Source organism: Sinohyriopsis cumingii, chromosome 8 (genome assembly GCF_028554795.1).
Source record: "Sinohyriopsis cumingii isolate HCF-2022 chromosome 8, ASM2855479v2, whole genome shotgun sequence".
Lineage (NCBI taxonomy): Eukaryota > Metazoa > Mollusca > Bivalvia > Unionida > Unionidae > Sinohyriopsis > Sinohyriopsis cumingii.
In genome coordinates, this window is record NC_142968.1 from 120,785,853 (window position 1) to 120,809,360 (window position 23,508).

The 23,508-nt window shown below is 37.4% G+C and overlaps 1 protein-coding gene across 1 annotated transcript in view; it reads left to right on the top strand.

The window, feature by feature from the left end:
* LOC149794524 (cytochrome P450 2B19-like) overlaps positions 1-15,630 on the top strand; it is a 32,004-nt gene extending 16,374 nt beyond the window's left edge. Inside the window, exon 2 of the mRNA XM_089969126.1 lies at positions 13,804-15,630. Within this exon, the coding sequence (XP_089825252.1) occupies positions 13,804-15,141 (1,338 nt within the window). The 3' untranslated portion in view covers positions 15,142-15,630. The remainder of the gene's footprint in view (positions 1-13,803) is intronic.
* Positions 15,631-23,508: the final 7,878 nt, after the last annotated feature.

The following is a 23,508-nucleotide window of genomic DNA, read 5'->3' on the forward strand; positions in this document are numbered from 1 at the left end:
GACGCTAATCTCAATATTTCCTTTTTTTTCCTTTCTCCAATGTTAAATTCCATTGACGCTAATCTTACCCAGGGTTTTTTGCCCATGTTAAATTTCCACTGACGCTAATCTCGCCCAGGGTGGTTAATGTTAAATTTCCATTGACGCTAATCTCGCCCAGGTGGTGTTTTTACTGCTAATTCCCATTGACGCTAATCTCACCCCTTTCACTACTAACCTGTATGCCCTGTGACTAATGAAGGCAAACTGTATGAATTGGGATTAATATAGGCAAACTGTCTGCATTGGGATTAACGAAGTAGTGAAGGCATCCTGTATGCCTTGGGACAAATGAAGGCAGCCTGTCTACCTTTGGATTCATGAATGCAACCTATCTGTCTTAAGGCTAATGGAGGCTACCTCTCTGCCTTGGGACTAATGAAGGCAACCTGCCTGCATTGGCACTAATGATGGAGGGAGTGGTGTTTCTTTATGTTTTGGAACGTGTCTCATGATGATGCTACGACTAGAAAGGTGCTGGACGTTTAAAAGAGCGTGGTTTATATTTTTTAAAAATGACTTATTTTTAGGGATAATTTTACCCTTTCTGTCTTTTATTTTTTCCATTTTTGGGGGATACCCAGATTTACTTCCACTGAATAGTCATAATTAGGTCATTGTGCCACTAAACCGCATACATGCATACACGAACGCACGCACACACACAAGCACGCACACACACACACGCATACATACATACATACATACATACATACATACATACATACATACATAATTAGCATTGCTTGTTAATTAGTAATTTTTATATTTTTTTTATTTCCTTAAATGTTATTGTATATATGTTGGGCTTAACCTTGTCCAAAATCAAGTTTATTTTTTACTTGACCCGAATTGTTGATTTTATTTTTAAATCTGGAAACCACTAATACATGGCTAAAATATTTTCTCTGTTGGTTTAATATTGGAAAAATTATTAGGAGTAAACTTGTTTATTTGGGTCTGTGTCGAGGTTATTGTGATTCTCCTGGCGTACCTGACATCTTTCAAGTTCTATATTACAATTTTATTAGCTGACCTTGTAATTATAACTAACATTATATCTTGTAAACATTTAGAACCTTCCATGTTTAAATTTTCTATTAAATAACAGTGTTTAATTAGAAAATGCTAATTGTGACCTGAGGTAAACTGGAGTAGTATACAATCGTGTTACTAGAAAAATTATTCATTTGTGCTTTAAGTTCGAGTAGAATCAATTCTACTATTATTGTGTCCAGTAGCTCGTTTGGACTGAAATTTATTTCTTCAAAATATTCAATTAAAACAAATTTCTATGGAAATTCTGAGTGCTCACAAAAATGAGATTCTTGAACAGAGACATTCACTAGGATTTATAGTGAATTCAAACCTGAAATTATATTACTGTGTTTCAGCAAAAGACTGTTGGTACAACACCACAGACACATCAACACTTTAAGCGTTGGATTAAATGGATTTCCATTAGAGTTTATGCAAACTTTTATTATTAATAATTGTGTCTGTAATTTTAGGCTTATTTTGGGACTTAATTCGCAATACCGCAAGTTGTCTTTCTTCATTTTCATTTTGTATTTTAGGGAAATAAATTATTTGTTGAACTGTACAAAGGTTGTTGCTTCTGACTCTTTTGTATTACTTATTTTACGACAATACATACGTACATACATGCATACATACATACATACATACATACATACATACATACATTAGTGCAATATCCTCTATGCCATGTGCATGTTGACCAAAACATGGATTATGGAGGGGAATTAGAATATTTTAGTGAACGGTTTATTACGTATGCGCAACAGTCTTTCGTCTAAATTGTTAGATATGATGATGAGCTGTGTTTTTCAACACTTTGATGGCAAGTACGTTCTTCGTTGGGTGTGATGCAACGAGTACGCAATCAGCCTTGATATTTCCGACGCGTACCGCCATGTTCCAATTCAGAAGACATCACGCAAACGTATTAGATTCACATACAGGTGGGTAGCGTACTATTTCCACAACTTCACTTTAGGCTCCAGTCTAACCTAAGAGTTCAGCACGTCAGCCTCAGAGATAGCTACGTTCCTGGACGACGCGCCACAATGGTGCTGAGATGAGTGTTCACGACATGAACAACCTTACTTCCTTCATTATTTGGTGGAAAATCAACTGAGCGAAGTCGGTCCAAATTCCTTCTCAATATGTTGTCCTTTTATGTATTGAACCCTCATTATATATCAGCATGGCTTCTTCCTCCCAAAGACATAAAGAATATCTTTCATGCATCGGAGAAGGTATCGACCAAGACCTTTACGTTGGGCCATTAGTAAGACCTAATATTAGATCATATCCTATTCAAGACGTCCACCGCGGAGAAGGCGGCATTCCTACGAACCATTAAGTTTGGTTTTGGTTTACGACATGAACAACCTTATTTCACTCATTCGTGGTTCAGGACAGATAATCAGTGTGGGCAAGCTGAACCTTATTCCTATTGAACATTATATCAATATAGATATACATGGAACTCGTAACACATATTAAATTGGAGTCTTCCTCCCAAACGCATCGAACGTATATCTTACAACATCAAACAAGTCTTTGCTTAGGTAAGGAATTTAATTGCAGCTCTTCGGCCTAGCTGATTGGAAAACATGCATGTAAATAATGTCTTGATACTGTCGGACAAGTCGGTAACGTTTTACATACCTTTGCAAAAAGAGGCGAACAAAACAAGAATTTTGCCTGGAAGTTCAATATCCATGCCTACTCATTATCAAGGAGAGGACATCTGATTCATCCAGAGTTGTTCCTCCATGAACTTTCTGTCGGGTATGGGCCCTATGGAGCTCTCCGATACATTACCATTTCTTCACTTCCCCAGGAGCATGGACCATCGATGCTCTTTAAATCAGCTGGGAAGTAATGTGTGCATACACATTCCCTAGATTAATTTTGATTATGAAGATAATTAAATAATGAGCTCTGACTGCTCCACTGAAATCAAAGTTCTTGGATCAACGATCTTTTCAATTTAACAACAGACACATCCAGACAAGTCAAAGCGAACTCCATTCCTCTTAAGCAGTTGAGATCGCAAGTATTCCATCAATGCCCCACAAAACTATATTATTCCTGGTTCCTTTCATTGATACCCTGATCGACAAGGAGTTTTGAGCTTCAATCCTGGAGAAGATCACCACAGCTTAAGGACACAGTTCTACGATCTCAGACACTTTCAGACTTCATGGAAGAGACGATATTGGGCGGAATAAGAAAATCTCCGACTTTGCTGTTTAATTTCGACATGGGCTTTGACATGGCCAAACTCGTCTAAGTTTGAACCACGGCAGCAGCTATCATACAAGACGTGCAACAAGATTGGCCTACTTACAATATTCTTGTATCTGAACTACATGAGGTTATGTTCAGATTGTTCAATTGTTTAACTGTACAGACACAACATAGTTTCCTTATTAAGAACTGGTACACATTAATAGTCAAATAACAAATAACTATTTGCTCCCTCTCCTTGATCGATCTGCCGAGAGACGCTGCAGGACGTGATTTCACATACTACCTGAGATGCAAGGACAACATCATCTGTAGAATATTATTCCTACCTCTGAGGGCAAGAAAGGCAAGAAATAACCCATTATGCGTTGGCCGCTTGGCTAAAGGGACTTATTAAGTCAGCGTATTCTGAACACTCACGGACTGGGTACAATTAATGAACATTTCTGCTCACGAAACAAGAGCGTTGTTCATGAGACTGGCGTTGAACCTAACGTCCCATTTTGAGACATAACCAAGACGCCCAGTCTACCTTCGTTATCTCTCATTTGCATGACACGGTCTCCCTAATTAAAGAACAAAATATCCCTGTGCTAGTGGTACCAGCACAGACGGTAACCACGGCCAATTCATACATTCTCAACCTTATACCCATCCAGGTTTCTTTCGTTTCATTCGCCTGCAAAACTGTTGATGGTGAGACAATATTTTTTATAGGTTTTGCTCATTTATTTTGCTAATTTAATTTCATTTTCGAAATTTAGTCTAATGCATAGCAACTATTTTTACCGATCATTAATAATAAATGTAATGTTTAATAATGGGAGATACTCATGTACACGAAGTTCAGTGCAATACAATTCTTTAATACATTCTAATACAAATACCAGTGGAGGAAATGACAGGAAATGCTAAAAAGATAATTAACTTAACACTAATCATTGCCCCTATCAACAGATTGCATTTTGAACTTTTCGTAGATTTTCGGAAACCACCGCCTCTGCAATGATACAGTATTGGGGAGGTTCGCCCCACCATCATGTAATACATGGGCGTTTTGACATCCGGGTAATTTGAAGCAATTTATCATTTGGCTGAGGTGAAAACTGGGTTTTTGATTCTTAATCCGGTCATAAAGTTTAGGACTTAATTTTGCAACCCCGGTCGTACGATACACCAACATAACGTTGTAAAGGTATTTTTGAAAGGTTTTGTTTAATAAATTTAAATCTTCAAGGGTGATTAATTAAGTAAAAGTAGCTGAACTTGGATTTTTCGTTTATAATTGTGGTGCATATTCTGGTAAAAATAACAAGCCATTTACTGCATCCTCGTAAGGGAGAAAACACACAATGGCTCTCAACGTCATTATAAACCCGCTATAAAACATTATTTGGTTACTTGTTTACCAGTGTTGGAAACTTTGTATACCAATGACATCAGAAGGGCGCACATTTTTTGTATTGTAAGAATTATGGAAAGATATGTTATCTATACAGAATAATTTAACACGTGTAGCTCGCAGACTCGGTGTTCTAGTCGTCTTTGTGCCATGCAGAATCGGCGTTCTAGTCGTCCCAGCGTCACATCTAACGAGTTATATGCTTCTTGATCAGCATCCCAATGCTCAAGGAAATCCTATGGTACCCACTTTTTAATTATACAATGGGGGTAGAGGGCACATGCTTGACAATTATTCTTTTCCGATTTCAAGAAAATTACTGATTATTTCGATTGTATTAGCTGAAAAATATATTATTTTGAGGTGAAAGAAAACAAATAATCTGGTTCGAAAGAAGATCCATGGAACCACAAAAACTTTAGATTGGTCAGCCCACTAAGTATGCTCCACCATTACAAGCTATAAGGCATTAAGGGACTGAACAGTTAATTTTCTAGATGGCGGAGGGGCTGGAATTTTTTGCGAAATAATTTTCCGCCTCTTAATAAACTGAAGAAAATATTCTTATTGTGGTTAATAATAATAATAATAATAATAATAATAATAATAAATATGTTATTATTATTATTATTATTATTATTTGAAAAACTAAATAATATTGAGGTAAAAGAACAAAAATGTTGGAAGAAAATCCTGTGCTTACCCCAACCCCAGTGGAAAATTAAACAAGAACGTGTATAAATAGTGTACTTTATTATGCATATGACTAACTCTTGAATCCTTGTCTCAAGTTACCTGAATATTTATCAACCCGCTTTAATACAAAAGTTTCCTTGTGGGCCTGGTAATCGATACGACACATTAATGCGGCTATGAATAAACAAAGCCACATATGATCAAGAACTGGTACTAATAGAAACCTACATGCTACTACCTACATGTACACCAGGTTTACATTCATCCGCTTCTAAACTACGAGAAGGCCATGTGAGATTTAAAAAAAAAAAAAAACCAGAAGGTTCCTTTCGACTTTTTTTTAGCTCTTAGATCGTTACACGTGTGTCCTGGAAACGCTTAAAATGCAGGGGATTTCATTCTCTGGACACACACTGTGGGCTTCGTCACACAGTCACCGATCTATCGCCAACGTCTTTACGAATCCCCCTCCACACAAAATATTTACAAAAATTCGCCCCTGTATTGTGACGTCTTTATTGTATGTACTCGCCGACTTAAAGAAAAAGATTGCATAGCATTTCTCACTACTGCAAAGGTGGGTAGAAATGTAAGTAAATATGTAAGCTTGACGCGGTGTTAAGTACATAAGTACCTGTAACCGACATCTATGAATAATGTATAGGGCATTCACTGTTACATAGGCAGCAAGAAGTGTACATAAAGCGGTAAGATGATTTTGTGTTCAGTAGGGAATTACCTATCATTTACCAGGTTCCATTTTCATGTGACAATACCATAGTGCCCCAAGCTATGAACGGGGGCATCATATGCGTATAAAGTACAATAATGTTATTCAGAATTTTCCATCGTGTTGGAAGATTTATTACAAAGTGACAACATAAACCACGGTGCAGGTATTCTTATGTTTGCTTCTGTTTTGTACACTACGTAACCAAATGGCCTACCGATATTCTACGATACCCAACACATGCGATTTTTTGGTAATCTTCTTTCCATTCTTAACGAGGATGTTCTCGAGTGTTTCCAGAAACTTTGGAACCAGTATGGTATTACGACTCTGTTGTCCTAAAATAAGTAATAGAAAAGAATGAGAAACGACTGGCTTGTTAAAATTCAACAAATAATTTATTTCCTTAGAATACAAAGTCAAAATGTAAAAAACAGAAACTTACGGTTTTGCGAGTTAAATCTCAAATAATCCTAGAATTATAGATACAAGTCCTAATAATTAAAGTTCTGAATAATCTTATGTGGAAATCCAAATTAAATCCAACGCTGAAGGTGTTAATGTGCCCTTGGTGGCCCGTATAATGCTGATGTGCCAACAGTCTTTTGTTGGATCACAACAATACAATCAAAGAATTAAATCCTTATTTGAAATTTCAGTGTAAATTCAAGTCTTTACAAAAACGTTATTTTAGAGCCCTTTCTATTTCCAGCGAAGAAGCACTTGAATTAAATAATTTGCAGAAATAAATTCCAGCCCAAATGTATTATTGAACACAACATAATACAATCAATTCTTCCAAGATTTTAGAGCATGAATGAATAATTTTCCAGTGAACAAGATGTTTAGTCTTCTACCTGACTTTACCTAATGGAAAATAACCTTCTCCAAGTTTCATAATGTTTACAAGATAAAATCTTAGTTAAAATTAGAAGTATGTTGCTAAAATTATAATATATAACCTGTATAGTAAACAAGAGATAGACCTTGCAATTCACCGGGAATTTCCAAAGTTCAAGAATCAGATTGAGATAAACAAAACCAAAATCAATAATTCAGGTCAGATAAAAAAATGAACTTGATTTTTTACAAGGTCAAGTACAACATACAATGTCACATTATCAGTAGCATATAATGAACTAAAAAATAAATAATAAACTTACTAACTAACAATGTAAACTAACTATACATAACAAGTCATACCATCCTTTCTTATGTCAGTCCCTGAAAGGGAATAAAATGCAGACCTGCCCTTATTCACCAGCAGTTGTCATCACAACAACATTAGAAAAGGTCCGAGGAAAGAGTAACCCAAGCATATGTCCTTGACGAAACCGTAGGATTCCGAGTATCTCCGAAGGCGAACGAAGCTTCTTGCTAGAATCTTTTCCTTGACAATACAACAACATTGATTTCATCAGCACTGTGTCACCGTCGCCACTTAGTTGCAAAGTCGTACAGGTTTCGAAGCAGAATACCCGTGTCATTAATTGATGAGGATAGCAGCGCCGTGTCATTAGCCAGTGGAACACTTACTTAAGGTACCAACCTGTATTACAAATTTTGTTGACTCCAATAAAGATATTACATTGTTTTCCATGACTAAGAAAAGCCAGGCTGAAAGCGTTCTTCCTTGACTTACCACAGGCTGAGCATGATTTCGAGCTTTGGCCGTTAAGCGAAACGAGGACCTTAACATCTCGATAGAAGAAAAAAAACCTACTAATCCATCCTCACTTTTCATTTCATTTCCAAAGACCAAAGCTTGTAGATAAGTCCATCATGCCATATTTAAATGAGTGTGTGTGTGTGTGTGTCTGTGTGTGTGTGTGTGTGTGAGTTTCCACTTTTAATGTAGCTTTAACAATGTTTCAGTCATATCACTACTACGTCTGCATTGTGGCAGTTCATAGTGATGTCTAGCACTGGGGCATATAGATGATAAAAACGTTTTTTTCGCTTTTTATTTTACCTCGAAAAACGCGCTTTTTTACGTTTTTTATTTTTTTTTGCGTTTTTTATATGACTTCATTCACACGAAAAAGCAAAACCGTATGCAGTGCAAGAGAGTGCGAGATGTAGTGTTTGTGCATGCAAATCTTCGCCTAAAGGAAAAGCTGGACAATATAAATTATATGGAGGAAACCAAAGAGTGGTCAGATCAGTCAGATGGTGATAACGACATTGAGTGAAAAAATTTTCAATGTTATCTGGACTACGGTTTAAAACTTTTGACATTTTTTCATATTTGTATCACTGAAACTTTAAAACTGGTATGTAGCGTGTAAATGAGTAAAATATTGATTTCTGTGTTGCCTAAAAACTACTGGAACGTTTTTTTTCGTTTTTTATTTATTGAGAAAAAAAATGCGTTTTTTTACGTTTTTTATTTTAATTTTAACGTTTATAACATCTATGCTGGGGCATTATGCCACACACATGTGGCATCATGTCTCATCCAGTCACAATTCCAGACACCAGGAAGATCAGTCATAACACCAATCTCATAATGCTAATTGCCTTGCGAGGCAGTTAGATGTACCATTTTTATTAGTCTTTTGAATGGCTCGACCGGGGTTCGAAACCTCGACCTTTCAAATCCAAGGCGGACGCTCTAACCACTTAGACCATCGGAGCGGTCATATTGTACTGAAGGCTTTCGCATTGTCCACGAATGCAGCAGAGAGTGTTTAGTGCCTTTCAAAATAGCTGGCTGTTTCATTTTTAATAATAATGTCCGCAGTAATGACACTACACTGCCGAAAGAAGTGGTTCAGAAAAGTAAAAACGATAAAGGTTATATGTTACATTCATTTCTTGAAACTAGGCATCTAATTTCCTCTAGTGGTAAACCCACCTCCAAAGTGCCAGAATGTACATTTTGCTTGTCTTTGATCGGGCACATTCTTATGACCTATTCAAAAATAGATTTAGTCAGTAGTGCCAATATTGAAGACAGTCATTGTCTAAATCCCAATACACAATGCATACAATTTTGCCTAACGGGTGGATATGTGTTGTATAGCCAAATATCACGTGAAGTACTAATGGGTTTAACGTTATATATTATTAACTTAGAAAAGCTGTCATTTTAATGTCCAGGACCAATCTTGTGGGGGAAACTGTATTTATAAAAGCTAAATTAGGCAACTGCGTATTGTATTTTACGCGCGATATATCACAGTATTACGATAGTTTGAAGCTATTGCATTGTAATTATCTTGTTGCACGAACAATAAGCAAGATGCAACGAGCGTTACATTTTTCAAATACTTTTGGCCTTACGTACAATGCACGTGGCAAACATCATGATGCCAGGTAATGGGACTGCAATACTGGTCTTCTTCCTGTCAACCCGGTCCTTGACCGATCGTCATATTACACACAAACATGTAACCGTATGGCTATCAAACTTTCGATATTGAAAGTACAGTTGTGGTTGGTATTGAAAATAGCAAAGAGAATTACAAAGCATTGCTGAAATAAATATTATGAAATGACTTATACTCTTGTTTACATTTTACTTTATTCATGTCAATTTTCACAGCATGTACATCGTTCAGTATTAATCCGCCAAAGGTTATATCTTCGGATATCATTAGTGTTTCGTTCTTAATACCCATTTACAGATAATGAAAAGTACTTGCCATTAGGTACTTATTATAAATAAACATTATATGCATGCATGCTTAGGGTTTATAATGAATTTAATTTCAAGTATGAGAACTATTTACTTTGTGGTACATGTTTCCAATAGTGTGCGAGAAGGCACTTCCCGCAGACCAAGAGTAAGAATGAAAAGCCAAATTTGAAGAAAACTACAAACTGATCAGGTAAGGCATATGAGCAGTTGCATACTTTACAAGATGGAATTCGTACAGTTCTAGTAGATGTAACCATTGTCACTAATCGCGAAGTATGACGCAATATGCATAATGACGATGAATATGACATGTGTATATCCATGAGCTTTCCACATTGGATTCTACGGTTTTTCGAAAATTCCGCGTATAGAGAAAGAATTGGCGCATGTGTGTAGAATTAGTTATGTACAATTTAGTTGTGATTTAGTTACATTTTCTGTATTCGTGATAACTAATTATTTATATTGTTTTGTGTATGATATCTGAACACTCGATAATTTAGTTTGTATCGTTGTACAGTGTAGTCATTTGCAAAGACATGGGCGATTTAGAAACCAAGATACAAGGAGGAAGTTAAATGTGGCTGGCAGTCTACAACACAGAAAATATTATACAAAAGTCTTAGATTTCGTACATTTTGTCTTCAACCCATTATTATGATACTAAGAAAGTGGTTAGAGATTTAAACTCAGGATTCAATAGTTAATAAAGTTTAGAGAACTCAATTACCAATTGTGGTACAACAGATCGTGCGGCATGTATAAAACGGCGCGAGTAGAGAATATGAACATTCCATATTCTTCATTTTGGGGAACATCGTAATGTTTGGGTTAGCTTTATGTCATTATTATTATTACCAGAATACATGCAGACTTTTGATATTGTCTTCGTCATAAAATGCTTCTTATGACTCGTACATTCCTTCGTAACAATTTTATTTATGAACAACCATCAAGGCTCCTCAGGACTAACTAGAATCCTTTCTATTTGCTATCACTATGTGCAGAAAAACAGATTATGTTCAATATCTCCAAGTTTTATTCAAAATCTTCCTCTCCTTGCCACGAAACGGATTATTGATAATTGTCAGCGACATTTCATTTTCACTAGATACATACTCCATATTGCTATACACTGCATCAAAATCTGTGGACATAAACGTATGGAATTCTTTTTATTTCTGTCAAAAGGTGCATTATACTTAACTGAATGAATCTGAACATAATTTGCAGCCATTTCTTCACAACCAGACTACCCACCTGTGCTGTATTGTGCCTTACCTTAAAGGTTTAAAACTAATGAAAACTCTCACAGTGCGTTAGTAGGCCTATATCGCTATTATTGGTTTTGAGACATTTTAACAAAATTAGCTCTTGTTGACCTAGGCATATAATCCTACCACCCACAAAGAGCGGATCTGAACGACGATTCACATATCGATTTACGTGGAGCTTGGAAGGGTACAAAATGTAGGAGGGATAAGAGAGGAAGAGTCCGGGAGCCACGTAAATACTGTATCTCCAAATAAAGAAGTATGCGTTCTCCAGATAGAATGAACATCGAGGATGTACTCACGGCTAAACGCTATAACCTACTTATTAAGCAAGTTTAAATACTTGACTGAACTACAGACTAAATGTACTGTACTGGAAACACGTGCGTTCAAAAATGTTTGCTGAACTCATTATTACGTCGACAAGTACCTAACAGTTACCGGCCACGTACCAAAGACTTATAAAAAAATTGTACTAAAAGCTGCCTCGCTAGGTACTAAGCATTAAGATGTTAGTGTTATGACTGATCGGCCTGGTGTCGGGATAATGTGATTGGGTGGGACATCATGCTACGTGTCTGCGGCATGATGCCCCAGTACAAGAGATCACAACAAACTGCCACATTGCAGACATCGTAGTATATGAATATAAGTATTTAAAAGCTACTCTAAAAATCTAGAGCACTCGCTCATTGACATGTATAGATAGTGTAATCAGATCGGTTTATTTTTTTATTATCACGCCATTACGATGATGAACCGAGCTCTATATGGCCAACGTGATTGCCTCGTAGCGGTCACATGAGTTTCATTTACCAATCATTGTTATAGCTTATAGCTGCGCACAATCAACTGAATTGTAATTAGCGTCGTTTACAACTGAACTGCAACGCAGAAGAAACAAAACTTTTAATTCTGGAAAAATGTATTGCAAAACTTAATTCCCGACTACACCCCCCCCCCAAACCTCCATAGGTAACAGAGTTCTGCTTGTGGATGTCACATTGCTACTAATGTTATTTATTTATTTATTTATTTAGTATTGGCTAGTATAGACCAATGTCGTATACACGAGCAGCTTCTATCTATCTATATGTGTGTGTGTGTGTTTCTGAATGAAATATATTCTAATATATAGTACAAGGATGAAATATTATATAATAATCCTGCACTATCTGTAACAATGGTGCCTACTTGTGTTGGGTATTTTCGGATATGTTGCTCCAGTACTGTCTTAAACCTTGCTTCCATATGCTGGATCGAATATATCTTGGGCCTTTGTCGCCCGTGTGTCAGACAAATACAGAATTCTTTCATAACGTTTGAATATATGTATATTACATAGTCCCAAGACCTAATTTTCAAGGCGATTCTTGAAGACGTTTCCACCCCTAAAGGACACAGTGAGAACGACGTATAGCTACAGTGTACGTGGCTATACGGGTAAGTTTTACGCTTGTGTAATGTTACCTGAAAATTCATGAAACCCAACGTAGTGCCATATTTTCCATCGTGGGTTCGATCACCGGCTGAGTCATACCAAAGACTTACAAAAATGGTACTAACAGTTGCCTCGCTTGGCGCTCAGCATTAAGAGGTTAGTGTTAGGACTGGTCGGCCTGGTGTCATGATAATGTGACTGGGTGGAACATCATGCTACATGTCTGCGGCATGATGACCCAGTGCTAGACATCACTATAAACTGTCACACTGCAGACATCGTAGCGATATGACTAAAAAATTGTTAAAGCTACGTTAAAAATCCAAATCACATCACATCCATCTTATGCACATTCTTTACCTCTACGAATATGCTGTCTTTGTTCTCTCACAAGTGTTTTGAATTCGTGTACTCGAACAACGCCACCAGTGCAAGGTAAAAGTAAGAATTAGGGCTGTCATGGATGCCAAGGCGATCCCGCAGTGGGGTTCTGGTGATATGGGAACCGTGGAGGGCAGTGATTAAATAAGCTAAATAATTAGGAAGAATTAGTAAATTTTCACACATCTTTTATCTTGATGTCAAAACTAAGACTGTTTTAGCATTATTTTAACCAGTCACATGATCCGTAGTTTTCACTGATTTGTGAAACATTTAAGCAACTTATACTCTTCTCTACATTAAGTCTCTGTAATCCCAATCCATAAGGTAAACACGAAGAATGAAACAATACAAACGAGTTTTATGAGTCGCTAACACGGCTCTTAGTAACAGAAGAATTGGTTTGTGCTAATTAATCGATACGTCACTCTTTTGTAACTAGTTATGTCAATATTCATGCCCACATGGAATGAATAGAGAAGATACGACTAAGGTTAAATGCCAACAATACTGACCCAAATGCATAGCAACTACACTGTTACGCACAAGACTTCATGCCATATATGCACCTACTTCGGTAAGGACTGTACGTCGTCTTCAGCGCTACATAAGCAGGAAAAGAAGTGCAAACAAACTTAGTGTATCAATCACTGTACTTATGAGTTACTGTGTTTCATTTTTATATGAGAGTACCACGTGGCCTTAAAAGTGACAGGAACGGATACTAGCACAAGCTAGCCAGAATCGTACATCATGTCTGAGGATTTTTTATACAGTGTCAACGTAACTACAGCGTTTCTTTTCTTCTTGGTTTTTCTGTCGGTATATTACATAACCAAATTACCAACTGATATTCCACCATTCCCAAAACCCGTGCTCCCGATATTTGGTAACCTTCTTTCTCTTGTTAACAAGGATGTTCTCGAGTGTCTACGGAAACTTCGGAACGAATATGGAGACATATATAGTTTCTATATGGGCAGTCAACTGATGATCGTAATCAATGGCTATAGCGCTATCAAGGAAGCTCTTGTTCAAAATGGTCGCTTTTTTTCAGACAGGCCAAGAAACTTCCTGTCAGAGACGCTGAACGAAAACAGTGGAATTATATTCATTTCTGGAGAAAAGTGGAAGGAGCACCGCCGATTTGCTGTGAACGCGTTGCAGGAGTTTGGTTTTGGGCGCTCGTCATTCGAACAGAATATATTGGAGGAAGCTCATGAATTGTTAAATATCTTTGAAGAACAAAATGGCCAACCATTCCAACCTAAGGGCATAGTAAATACATGCGTTTCCAACATTATCTCACAGATAGCATTTGGAAAAAGATTCAAGCATACAGACGCCAATTTTAGAGAATTTCTGGATAAAATGGATCAAGCAGGAACACTTCTTGGTAATGCAAGTGTTCTGGTGAATTGTTTTCCTTTACTTCAGTATCTGCCTGGGGATCCTTTAAAAATGAGATACGTTAAAGAAATCTCAACAGAATTTAAGAGGTGGTTTAAATGTATAATTGAAGATCATAAGAGCACTTTCGAGGAAGGGTTTGCGCGCGACTTCACTGACCTCTATATCTCCGAGGCTCGCAAAAGGAAACAAAAAGAGGGCGAACTTTCCACTTTTACTGACTTGCAATTATACATTTCGATCGGTAATTTGTTCGGTGCTGGGAGCGAAACAACGGCGACGAGTATAAGATGGATATTACTACATTTTCTTCACTTTCCAGAGATTCAGAAGAAGTGCTTCGAGGAGATAGATCAAGTAGTTGGAAGAGAAAGATTGCCCCAATTAATAGATAAAGAACATCTCTCATACTTGGAGGCCACCATAATGGAAACATTGAGGGTCTACCCCGTTGCTCCCCTTGCAGTGCCCCACGCCGTATCGAAAGAAATCCTATTTCGGGGATACCGTATTCCTGTAGGAACAACAATCCTTATAAACCTTGATTCTGTACTTCGGGATTCTTCAACCTTTAAAGATCCAAACATTTTCCGACCAGAAAGGTATTTAGATGCAGATGGTCACATAACAAAGCCTGAGGAACACATTCCATTCTCCATCGGAAGGCGTGTGTGCCTCGGAGAAAGTGTAGCTCGTATGGAGTTATTTCTTCTCCTAGCCGCACTAATTCAAAGGTTCGAATTTCTTCCGGTTGAGGGCGAGTCACTTCCGGAACGGAAAGGAATTCTGGGAATATCCTACTCTCCAGTGCCCTTCCTGACCAGAGCCGTGAGACGAAGCTAACTGCATGCGTCAACTTGAGGAGCAAGCAGTCAAATAGAATCGCGAAAATATTCCATTACTTTTCCATTTTCCATTTTTTTTCTGTAGAGATGATACGAAGATGACGGCAATAAATGTGAATCAAGCAAGCAGTTCGACTTTCGGATATTACCAATGCATACGCAGAAGTTTAAGAAGTCGAGAGAAAATCAAGGGTTATGAGTTAGGTCAATCATAAATAGACCAACCTTCCCTATTTACGTTGAAGTGTTCAATAATGTGTTTATTACCTGCCCTGTCAATATATCAGCCACGTCCTATGGCAAAATTTACAGCATCTCTCCTGAGACTCCATCCCCATGCCAGCTACATCACACAATTAAATCCCCGAATGATTTAAGGTCATTTATTGTTTGTTTTGCAGGATGGCAGCGGCTAAAGCTGTCAAATCTGGGATTAACAACATAAGAACACAACGCCAGATTCCAATGTCTCCATATGCAGTATTTATCCCCGGACGTTGGACGTGTGTTTGTGGCAATTATCTTCAAATGTTATGAGAAAAGATATTTGTGAATTTTACAGTCTTCGTTCTTGCAGTATAATGCAGTTTCCTTTTCTAAAAGTGGAACTTGCGATTGACATTCAGTAGATACTGCGTTTTTCAGAAATTTATTTTTCTTTGCGTGGCATTTACAGCTAGTTCTTAGGGATTACAATAAAGTTACTTTTTTTATTATTTTGTATTTAACGACATTTTTCAGCACATGATAGCTATACATGGCGGCCAGTATAACTGGTGGAGGAAGAACCCAGTAGGAACCTACGACCGAAGGGAAGCTACTGACAAACTTTCTCACATACCCACATTGGCCGAGCCCGAGACTCGCACCCACGCGTACATAAGATGACGGTGATCGGTAAAGGCGAGAGCTTAGACCATTCGGCCTTCCGGGACCCTAGAATAATATAAAGTATCAACAATAATTGCGATGTGTGCATACAATTTCGTACATACATGGTAATTCAAGTAAAATCTCAGGTCATGGTCGTACAATTATCATTATGCATTTGATTGGTTCCGACGCTCCGTGTTTCTGCACTTGTTGTTTACTTTTTACATCTAAATGAAGTAATTAGAGTTCACAATCTGTTGAACTGATTTTTTCGCAGCAAAATGATCCTGCAAGTGAATTTTTTTCGAGGTCGATATCATTGACTATCCCCAATGTAACATGGAGGTTTTCCTTATATTAGAGGTCTTGATATAATTGACTATTCCCAATGTGATATGTAGGTTTTTCTTATATTAGAGTTGTTGATATAACTGACTATTCCCAATGTGACATGGAGGTTTTTCTTATTTTAGAGGTTTTGATATAACTGACTATTCCAAATGTGACTTGGGTTTCTTTATATTAGAGGTTTTGATATAACTGACTATTCCCAATGTGACATGGAGGTTTTTCTTACATGAGAGGTGTTGATAAAATTGACTATTCCCTATGCAAATACAGTGTTTCTTAAGGGTCATTTTAATTAACACCAATTTTTTACGAACTGAAATTAACTTCTGGTTTCCAACCTTGTCAAAATCTTATTGTTTTTGTTATATATATTTTATTTCCTAATGTGGTTGTGTTTAGATATAAAAAGTTTACCAAAATGTTAAATGTTTATTTCGTGGTGGACTCTCTTTTATTGTGTAATTTCGTTTCGTGATACATCCGGCAATTCCGTGGCATTTTGTATATTCTGATTTCATTTATTTCTTTGGTTTTATATGACTTTTACATTGAAGTTAAGTCACAGGCTGATTTGACGGTTCGGACTTTACTGTATCAGTTTCAATTTTTGTTTCTCCAAAGGTTAGGTAGAGCTCTTTTACCATATTAATTTTATTTTTAAAACGGCCATTCCAAAACCAATCTAAGGCGATTTATTTATTTTGTTAAATTTTAGTAAAGTGTATATTATTTTAGTATTAATGGATTATAAAATAGCTTTTGCTGGGATCTATTGATGTAATGAGACGGAGACTTTGATTAACAGTCAGTACTAAAAATGGTCTTGTAAATGTATGGACATATGCAAGAAACCTGCTTTAGGAAAGCATTGTGTATATTTTTCTGCAGATAAATTAGTGTATTTTTTCATATTCTTGTAGCAATTACCTGGTGACTGACGCATACATTTCAAGTCTGAGTACAGGCTAAACAATTTTATTTGCATTCTCAGTATTTTGGTTGGATTTAATGAGTACTGCCGAAAATCCTTGTTTCAAAACTGGTAATCCAGGATAAAACTTAGCAATACATAACTGTCAATCAATTTGGCTTTGTAAATAGGTAATGAAAGAGAAAACATTGAAATCCAAAGGTGCTCAAGTCAAGTAAATCTGCTGGGGCAGTGTGTTGGTGGTCGGAATTCGCTTTTATGCCAGAATCTCAGTACAGTATGCATGTGTAGATTTCTCAAATGCATCTACTGAGATAAAAAGTGATTATTATTATTATTATTATTATTATTATTATTACAAACACCATGTTTTAGTTATTTTAGGTTAATTTGGGACATTATTTTCTAAACAATATTTATATCTTCTTCAATTTTGTTCCTAAATATAATATGATCTTTTTTCTTTTCTTAAATTTACGTTCAAAATTTGAAATTGTGTTAATTATATACATACTTTTATATATTTATGCACTGTATAATTCTTCCTAATTTCGAAATAAAGAATTTTATAGTCATCAACCCATTTCGTATTTCATTCCATTTTGTGTACTCTACTAGCCTCTTTCCGACTCATTAACGAATTATGATAGATACAGGGTCTGCAGAACATAGACAATTAAGTGTACTCGTTCAAACCAGAATTCCAATATAAAAAGCAGATCTTTAAGACTGCTATTCTGTTGTGTTTTTATTTCTTTTCTTCGATGTGAAGGCGCTAAATGTGGCCAGCCTTTGTAGCTTTAATTTTCTTCCTTTACTTCTTTCCCGTATCTTCTCTCTCTCTCTCTCTCTCAAAACGAAATAAGCCAGTGTACAACAAATGGATGGAGTTCATAAGGTAGTCAGAGTGAATAAAGTCACACCATGAAGTTCAAACAGGAGTCAGAGTGACTGAATCACACCATGAAGTTCATACAATAGTAAGAGTGACTGAATCACACCATGAAGTTCATACAATAGTCAGAGTGACTGAATCACACCATGAAGTTCATACATTAGTCAGAGTGACTGAATCACACCATGAAGTTCATACACTAGTCAGAGTGACTGAATCACACCATGAAGTTCATACAGTAGTCAGAGTGACTGGAATGGAAGTACTCATTGGAAATGTCAAGACTAATCACGTACTCCCCTAGAAGATGAAAGTACGTGCCATCATTATCTTGAAAAAGGGGGAGGGGGAATGGTTCATCCTGCTTAGATCGATCACCTGAAATTGGATTCTTAACCAGAAATGATCTAGAGTAGAAACCATGTGTATGCACATTTCACATTATCTCCACCGCTCTTTTCAAGCAAAGGTAAATTTTCTTCTGTAAAACATCGCCTGGTAGTTCCGTTATGTCCTTCCTCCACGGCCTTAAAGCGTTTGCACTTCTTGCACTTGGTTGCAGTCTAAGTAATGAATAAGAGAAACAAAACTATATATATATATATATATATATATATATATATATATATATATATATATATATATAATACATGTAAACCGTGTTGTCCCAACGACTTTACGACTTTTAAATGTAATAATTGATAGACACAACACCCTAAATATTTGATCAGTGAAACTGCATATTCCTCATCGAATTCACACTCGACAATAACGAAAGGTTCGACAATGGCCAAAAATATGACTAAATTCACCAGAATTCACAAAAATGGTGTATGGATCATATAATACATTTTGACTTACTATACCACTGAAATGAAAAAGTGGATGGTTGAATCACAATGCGGATAAACTGGATTCCTGGCAGTTCATCTTTACAGCGTTAAGGTAAACTGGAAACTGGTTACATATGGGTAGCTGTGGTAGCTGCGTTGAGGAAGACAGGGGAGATAACTTGTAAGGGATGTTTCTCATTGTTTATCACATAAAAAGACGTATTATAGTTTTTCAGTAAGGGTAGGGTTCGCAGGAAGCAAAATGAAATTCGAGCTGCTAATGTGATTAGGTAATGTATGAACTTCACGGTGTGATTTTCGTCACTCTGAATACTGTATGAACCTCATGGTGTGATATTAGACAACCTGACTACCGTATGAACTTTTGACATGGTGTGATTTTTGTCAACCTGAATACTGTATCAAATTCATGATGTGATTTTAGTCAACCTGGATACAACATGAACTTCATGGTGTGACTTTGGTCACTCTGGGTACTGTATGAAACTCATGATGTGATTTTAGTCAACCTGAATACTACATCAACTTCATGGTGTGACGTTAGTCAGACTTACAACTGTATAAACTTCATGGTGTGATTTTAGTCAACCTGACTACTGTGTGAACTTCTTTGTGTGATTTTAGTCAACATGACTAATGTATAAACTTTATGATGTAATTTTGGTAATTCTGAATACTGTTTGAACTTCATGGTGTGACTTTATTCAACCTGTCCACTGTATGAACTTCATGGTGTGACTTTATTCAACCTGTTTCCTGTATGAACTTCATGGTGTAAATTTTGTCACTCTGACTACTGTATGAACTTCACGGTGTACATTTTGTCACTCTGACATCTGTATGAACTTCATGGTGTGATTTTAGTCAACCTACCTATTGTATAAACTTTATGGTCTAAATTTGGTCATACTGACTACTGTATAAACTTTATGGTGTAAATTTGGTCATTCTGACTACTGTATGAACTTAATGGTGTGACTTAGTCACTCTGCCTACTGTATGAACTTCATGGTGTGATTTTGGTTATTATGACTACTTATGAACTTCATGATGTGATTTTGGTCACTCTGACTACTGGATGAACTTCATGGTGTGGTTTTAGTCAACCTGTCTACTGTATAAACTTTTTGATGTGATTGTAGTCAACGTGTCTACTGGTGGGATTTCGGTTACGCTGACTACTGTACGAATTTCATGGTGTGGTTCCACCTGTCTACTGTATGAACTTCATGGTGTGGTTCAACCTGTCTACTGATTGAACTTCATGGTGCGATTTTAGTCAACCTGTCTACTGTATGAACTTCATCGTATGATTTTGGTCACTCTGACTACTGTATGAACGTCATGGTGTTATTTTGGTCACTCTGACTACTGTATGAACGTCATGGTGTTATTTTGGTCACTCTGACTACTGTATGATCTTCATGGTGTGATTTTGGTCACTCTGACTCCTGTATGAACTTCATGGTGTGATTTTGGTCACTCTGACTACTGTATGATCTTCATGGTGTGATTTTGGTCACTCTGACTCCTGTATGAACTTCATGGTGTGATTCAGTCACTCTGACTATTGTATGAATTTCATGGTGTGACTTTAGTCACTCTGACTCCTGTTTGAACTTCATGGTGTGATTTTGGTCACTCTGACTACTGTATGAACTTCATGGTGTGATTTTGGTCACTCTGACTCCTGTTTGAACTTCATGGTGTGATTTTGGTCACTCTGACTCCTGTATGAACTTCATGGTGTGATTCAGTCACTCTGACTATTGTATGAATTTCATGGTGTGACTTTAGTCACTCTGACTCCTGTTTGAACTTCATGGTGTGATTTTGGTCACTCTGACTACTGTATGAACTTCATCGTGTGACTTTAGTCACCTGTCTGACTACCTTATGAACTCCATCCATTTGTTGTACACTGGCTTATTTCGTTTTGAGAGAGAGAGAGAGAGAGAGAGAGAGAGAGAGAGGGAGAGAGAGAGAAGATACGGGAAAGCAGTAAAGGAAGAACATCGCAGCTACAAAGGCTGGCCACATTTAGCCCCTTCACATCGAAGAAAAGAAATAAATACACAACAGAATAGCAGTCTTAAAGTGCATAATATTTATATATTTAAAGATCTGCTTTTTATATTGGAATTCTGGTTTGAACGAGTACACTTACTTGTCTGTGTTCTGCTGACCATGTTCTGACTTACGATTCATACATCATCACGCAAGTATTTTAACTTCGCATATTAAGGGGTAGTGTACCATTTCCACACCTTCACGTCTATCCCTAATCTAAGCCGTACTAAGAGTTCTTAATAGCTGCAGCTTAGATGGAGACGTCTCTAGACGACACACCAAAATAATGTTCGGTAAGTTTGAATGATGATTCACGACACGAATAACCTTACTTCCTTCATTATTTGGTGGATAATCAATTCAGAGAAATCAGACCTTATTTCTCAATATCTTGTCCATCTAAGTATGGAACCCTTGGTCTATACCAACTTGGCATCTTCCTCCCAAACGCGTTTAGAGTATCGTTCAGGCATGGGAGAAGGCATCAGTCAAGACGTTGACGTTGGACCTTTAAATAGACGTGAGACCAATGCGTATTCCATTTCAAGATGTCCTCAGCGAAGAGGGCGGCGATCCTGGGTGATATACTTAAAAACATTAACTATGGTTTTGGTTTATGAAATCAACATCCCTATTTCTAATCAAGGTAGAGAAGTCGGACCTTATCCCTATTCAACATTTTGTCCATCAATATTTGTGGAAATTTTCAAACATAATAACTTGGAATATTCCTCCCAAACGGTCCGAAAGTATAGCACATAGCATTCAACAAGACGTTACTTCGGCAAGGAAGTTATCACAGCGCTTCGGCATACTCAGTGTGGCAGTGGACCTCTTACAATGCCAGTTTATCTAGTTGGGGTTCACGCTTACTACTGGACATAAGACGGTTAGTGACACATGGATGCTTCAAGAGAAGGCAGCTCACATCAACCTCAACCTCTTGGAAATGAAATCATTCATTAATGCCTTCCACACCTGCGAGAAAAGTATCCATGGAAACATAGTCTTAATAATGTCGGTCAGATCGGTTATTGTGCAGTACCACTGTAAAAAGAGGCGCATAATCGCGAAATCTTTGCCTCGTTGTATAGCAATACCCTCATAACTACTCCCGATATCAAGTGATATTCAAGTCCGAGACATTCCTGGACGGCTCAATATCCTGACCTACTCATTATGAAGGAGAGGATATCTGATTCATACACAGTGGTCCGTCCATGCACCTTCAATCAGGTATGTGCCCTATGGGACGTCTGATACACTACTTTTACTCATGGCCCCAGATGCATGGACCGTCAATACTGTTTAAGTCAACTGGGAGGTAATATAGGCATACACCTTCCTGCATCAGTTTGACTATGAAGATATTAACAGACGAGGGGAACAGGCTGCGAATAGTTCTGATTGCTTCCCTATGATCAAACATCTTGGATCAACGATCTGCTCGAGTTAATGACAGACGCACCCAAACAAGTCAAAGCGATCTCCACTCTCCTCAAGAAATTGAGATCGCAACTATTCCATTCATGCCAGGCTCCATTCAGGGTTGTCTTGATCGAAAAGGAGTTTGAAGCTTATATCCTAGAGAAGATTGCAACGCTTTAGATCCTCCAAATTGAAAACATACGAGCGGATATTGTGTACTGTCAGTGGCTGATGTCACGTCCATGACGTCACACTAATCACAGCATCCATTCCCTGACGGCAAACGTCCTTATATTTCTGCATGAAGACAAAAAGTAGCCCCTATCACAACCCACGATCTCAGACACGTTGGGACTTCATAGAAGAGACGATGTCGGCCACAACAAGGAAATCCCGGACTTTGCGATCTAATTTCGACATGGGCTTTGACATGGTCAAACACGTCTAACTTTGAACCCATGTTCCCGACTGTACTGCAGCAGCTATCATGCAAGACATGTAAATGAAGTTAACAATAGCTTCAACAAGCAGAGTGAGTGAGCTATATACGATATCTGTATTCTGGTTCCTTTTTCCGATCTACATTTGGTTTCGTTCTGATATTTCAGTTGTTCAGTCATTCTAATGACACACAACCTAGTTTCATTCCTAAGACCTGGTTGCAATCACTGGTCAACTTAACGATCTGTTGAGAGAGGTAAAGTTGCCGTACATGCTCCATATACTACCTGAGATGAACGGACAATATCAGCATCAACTGCAAAAGCTATTCCTACCTCTGAAGGCAGGATGGCAAGATATACCAACATATGAAATGGCCGCTTGGCTAAAGGGGGTTATTAAATCAGCATACTCGGAACTCTCACAGGATCAGGTACAACTAATGAAGATTTCAATAAACGAAATAAGAGCGACTTTTATGAGCCTAGCATTGAACTAACTCCACAATTTGGGACATTGCCC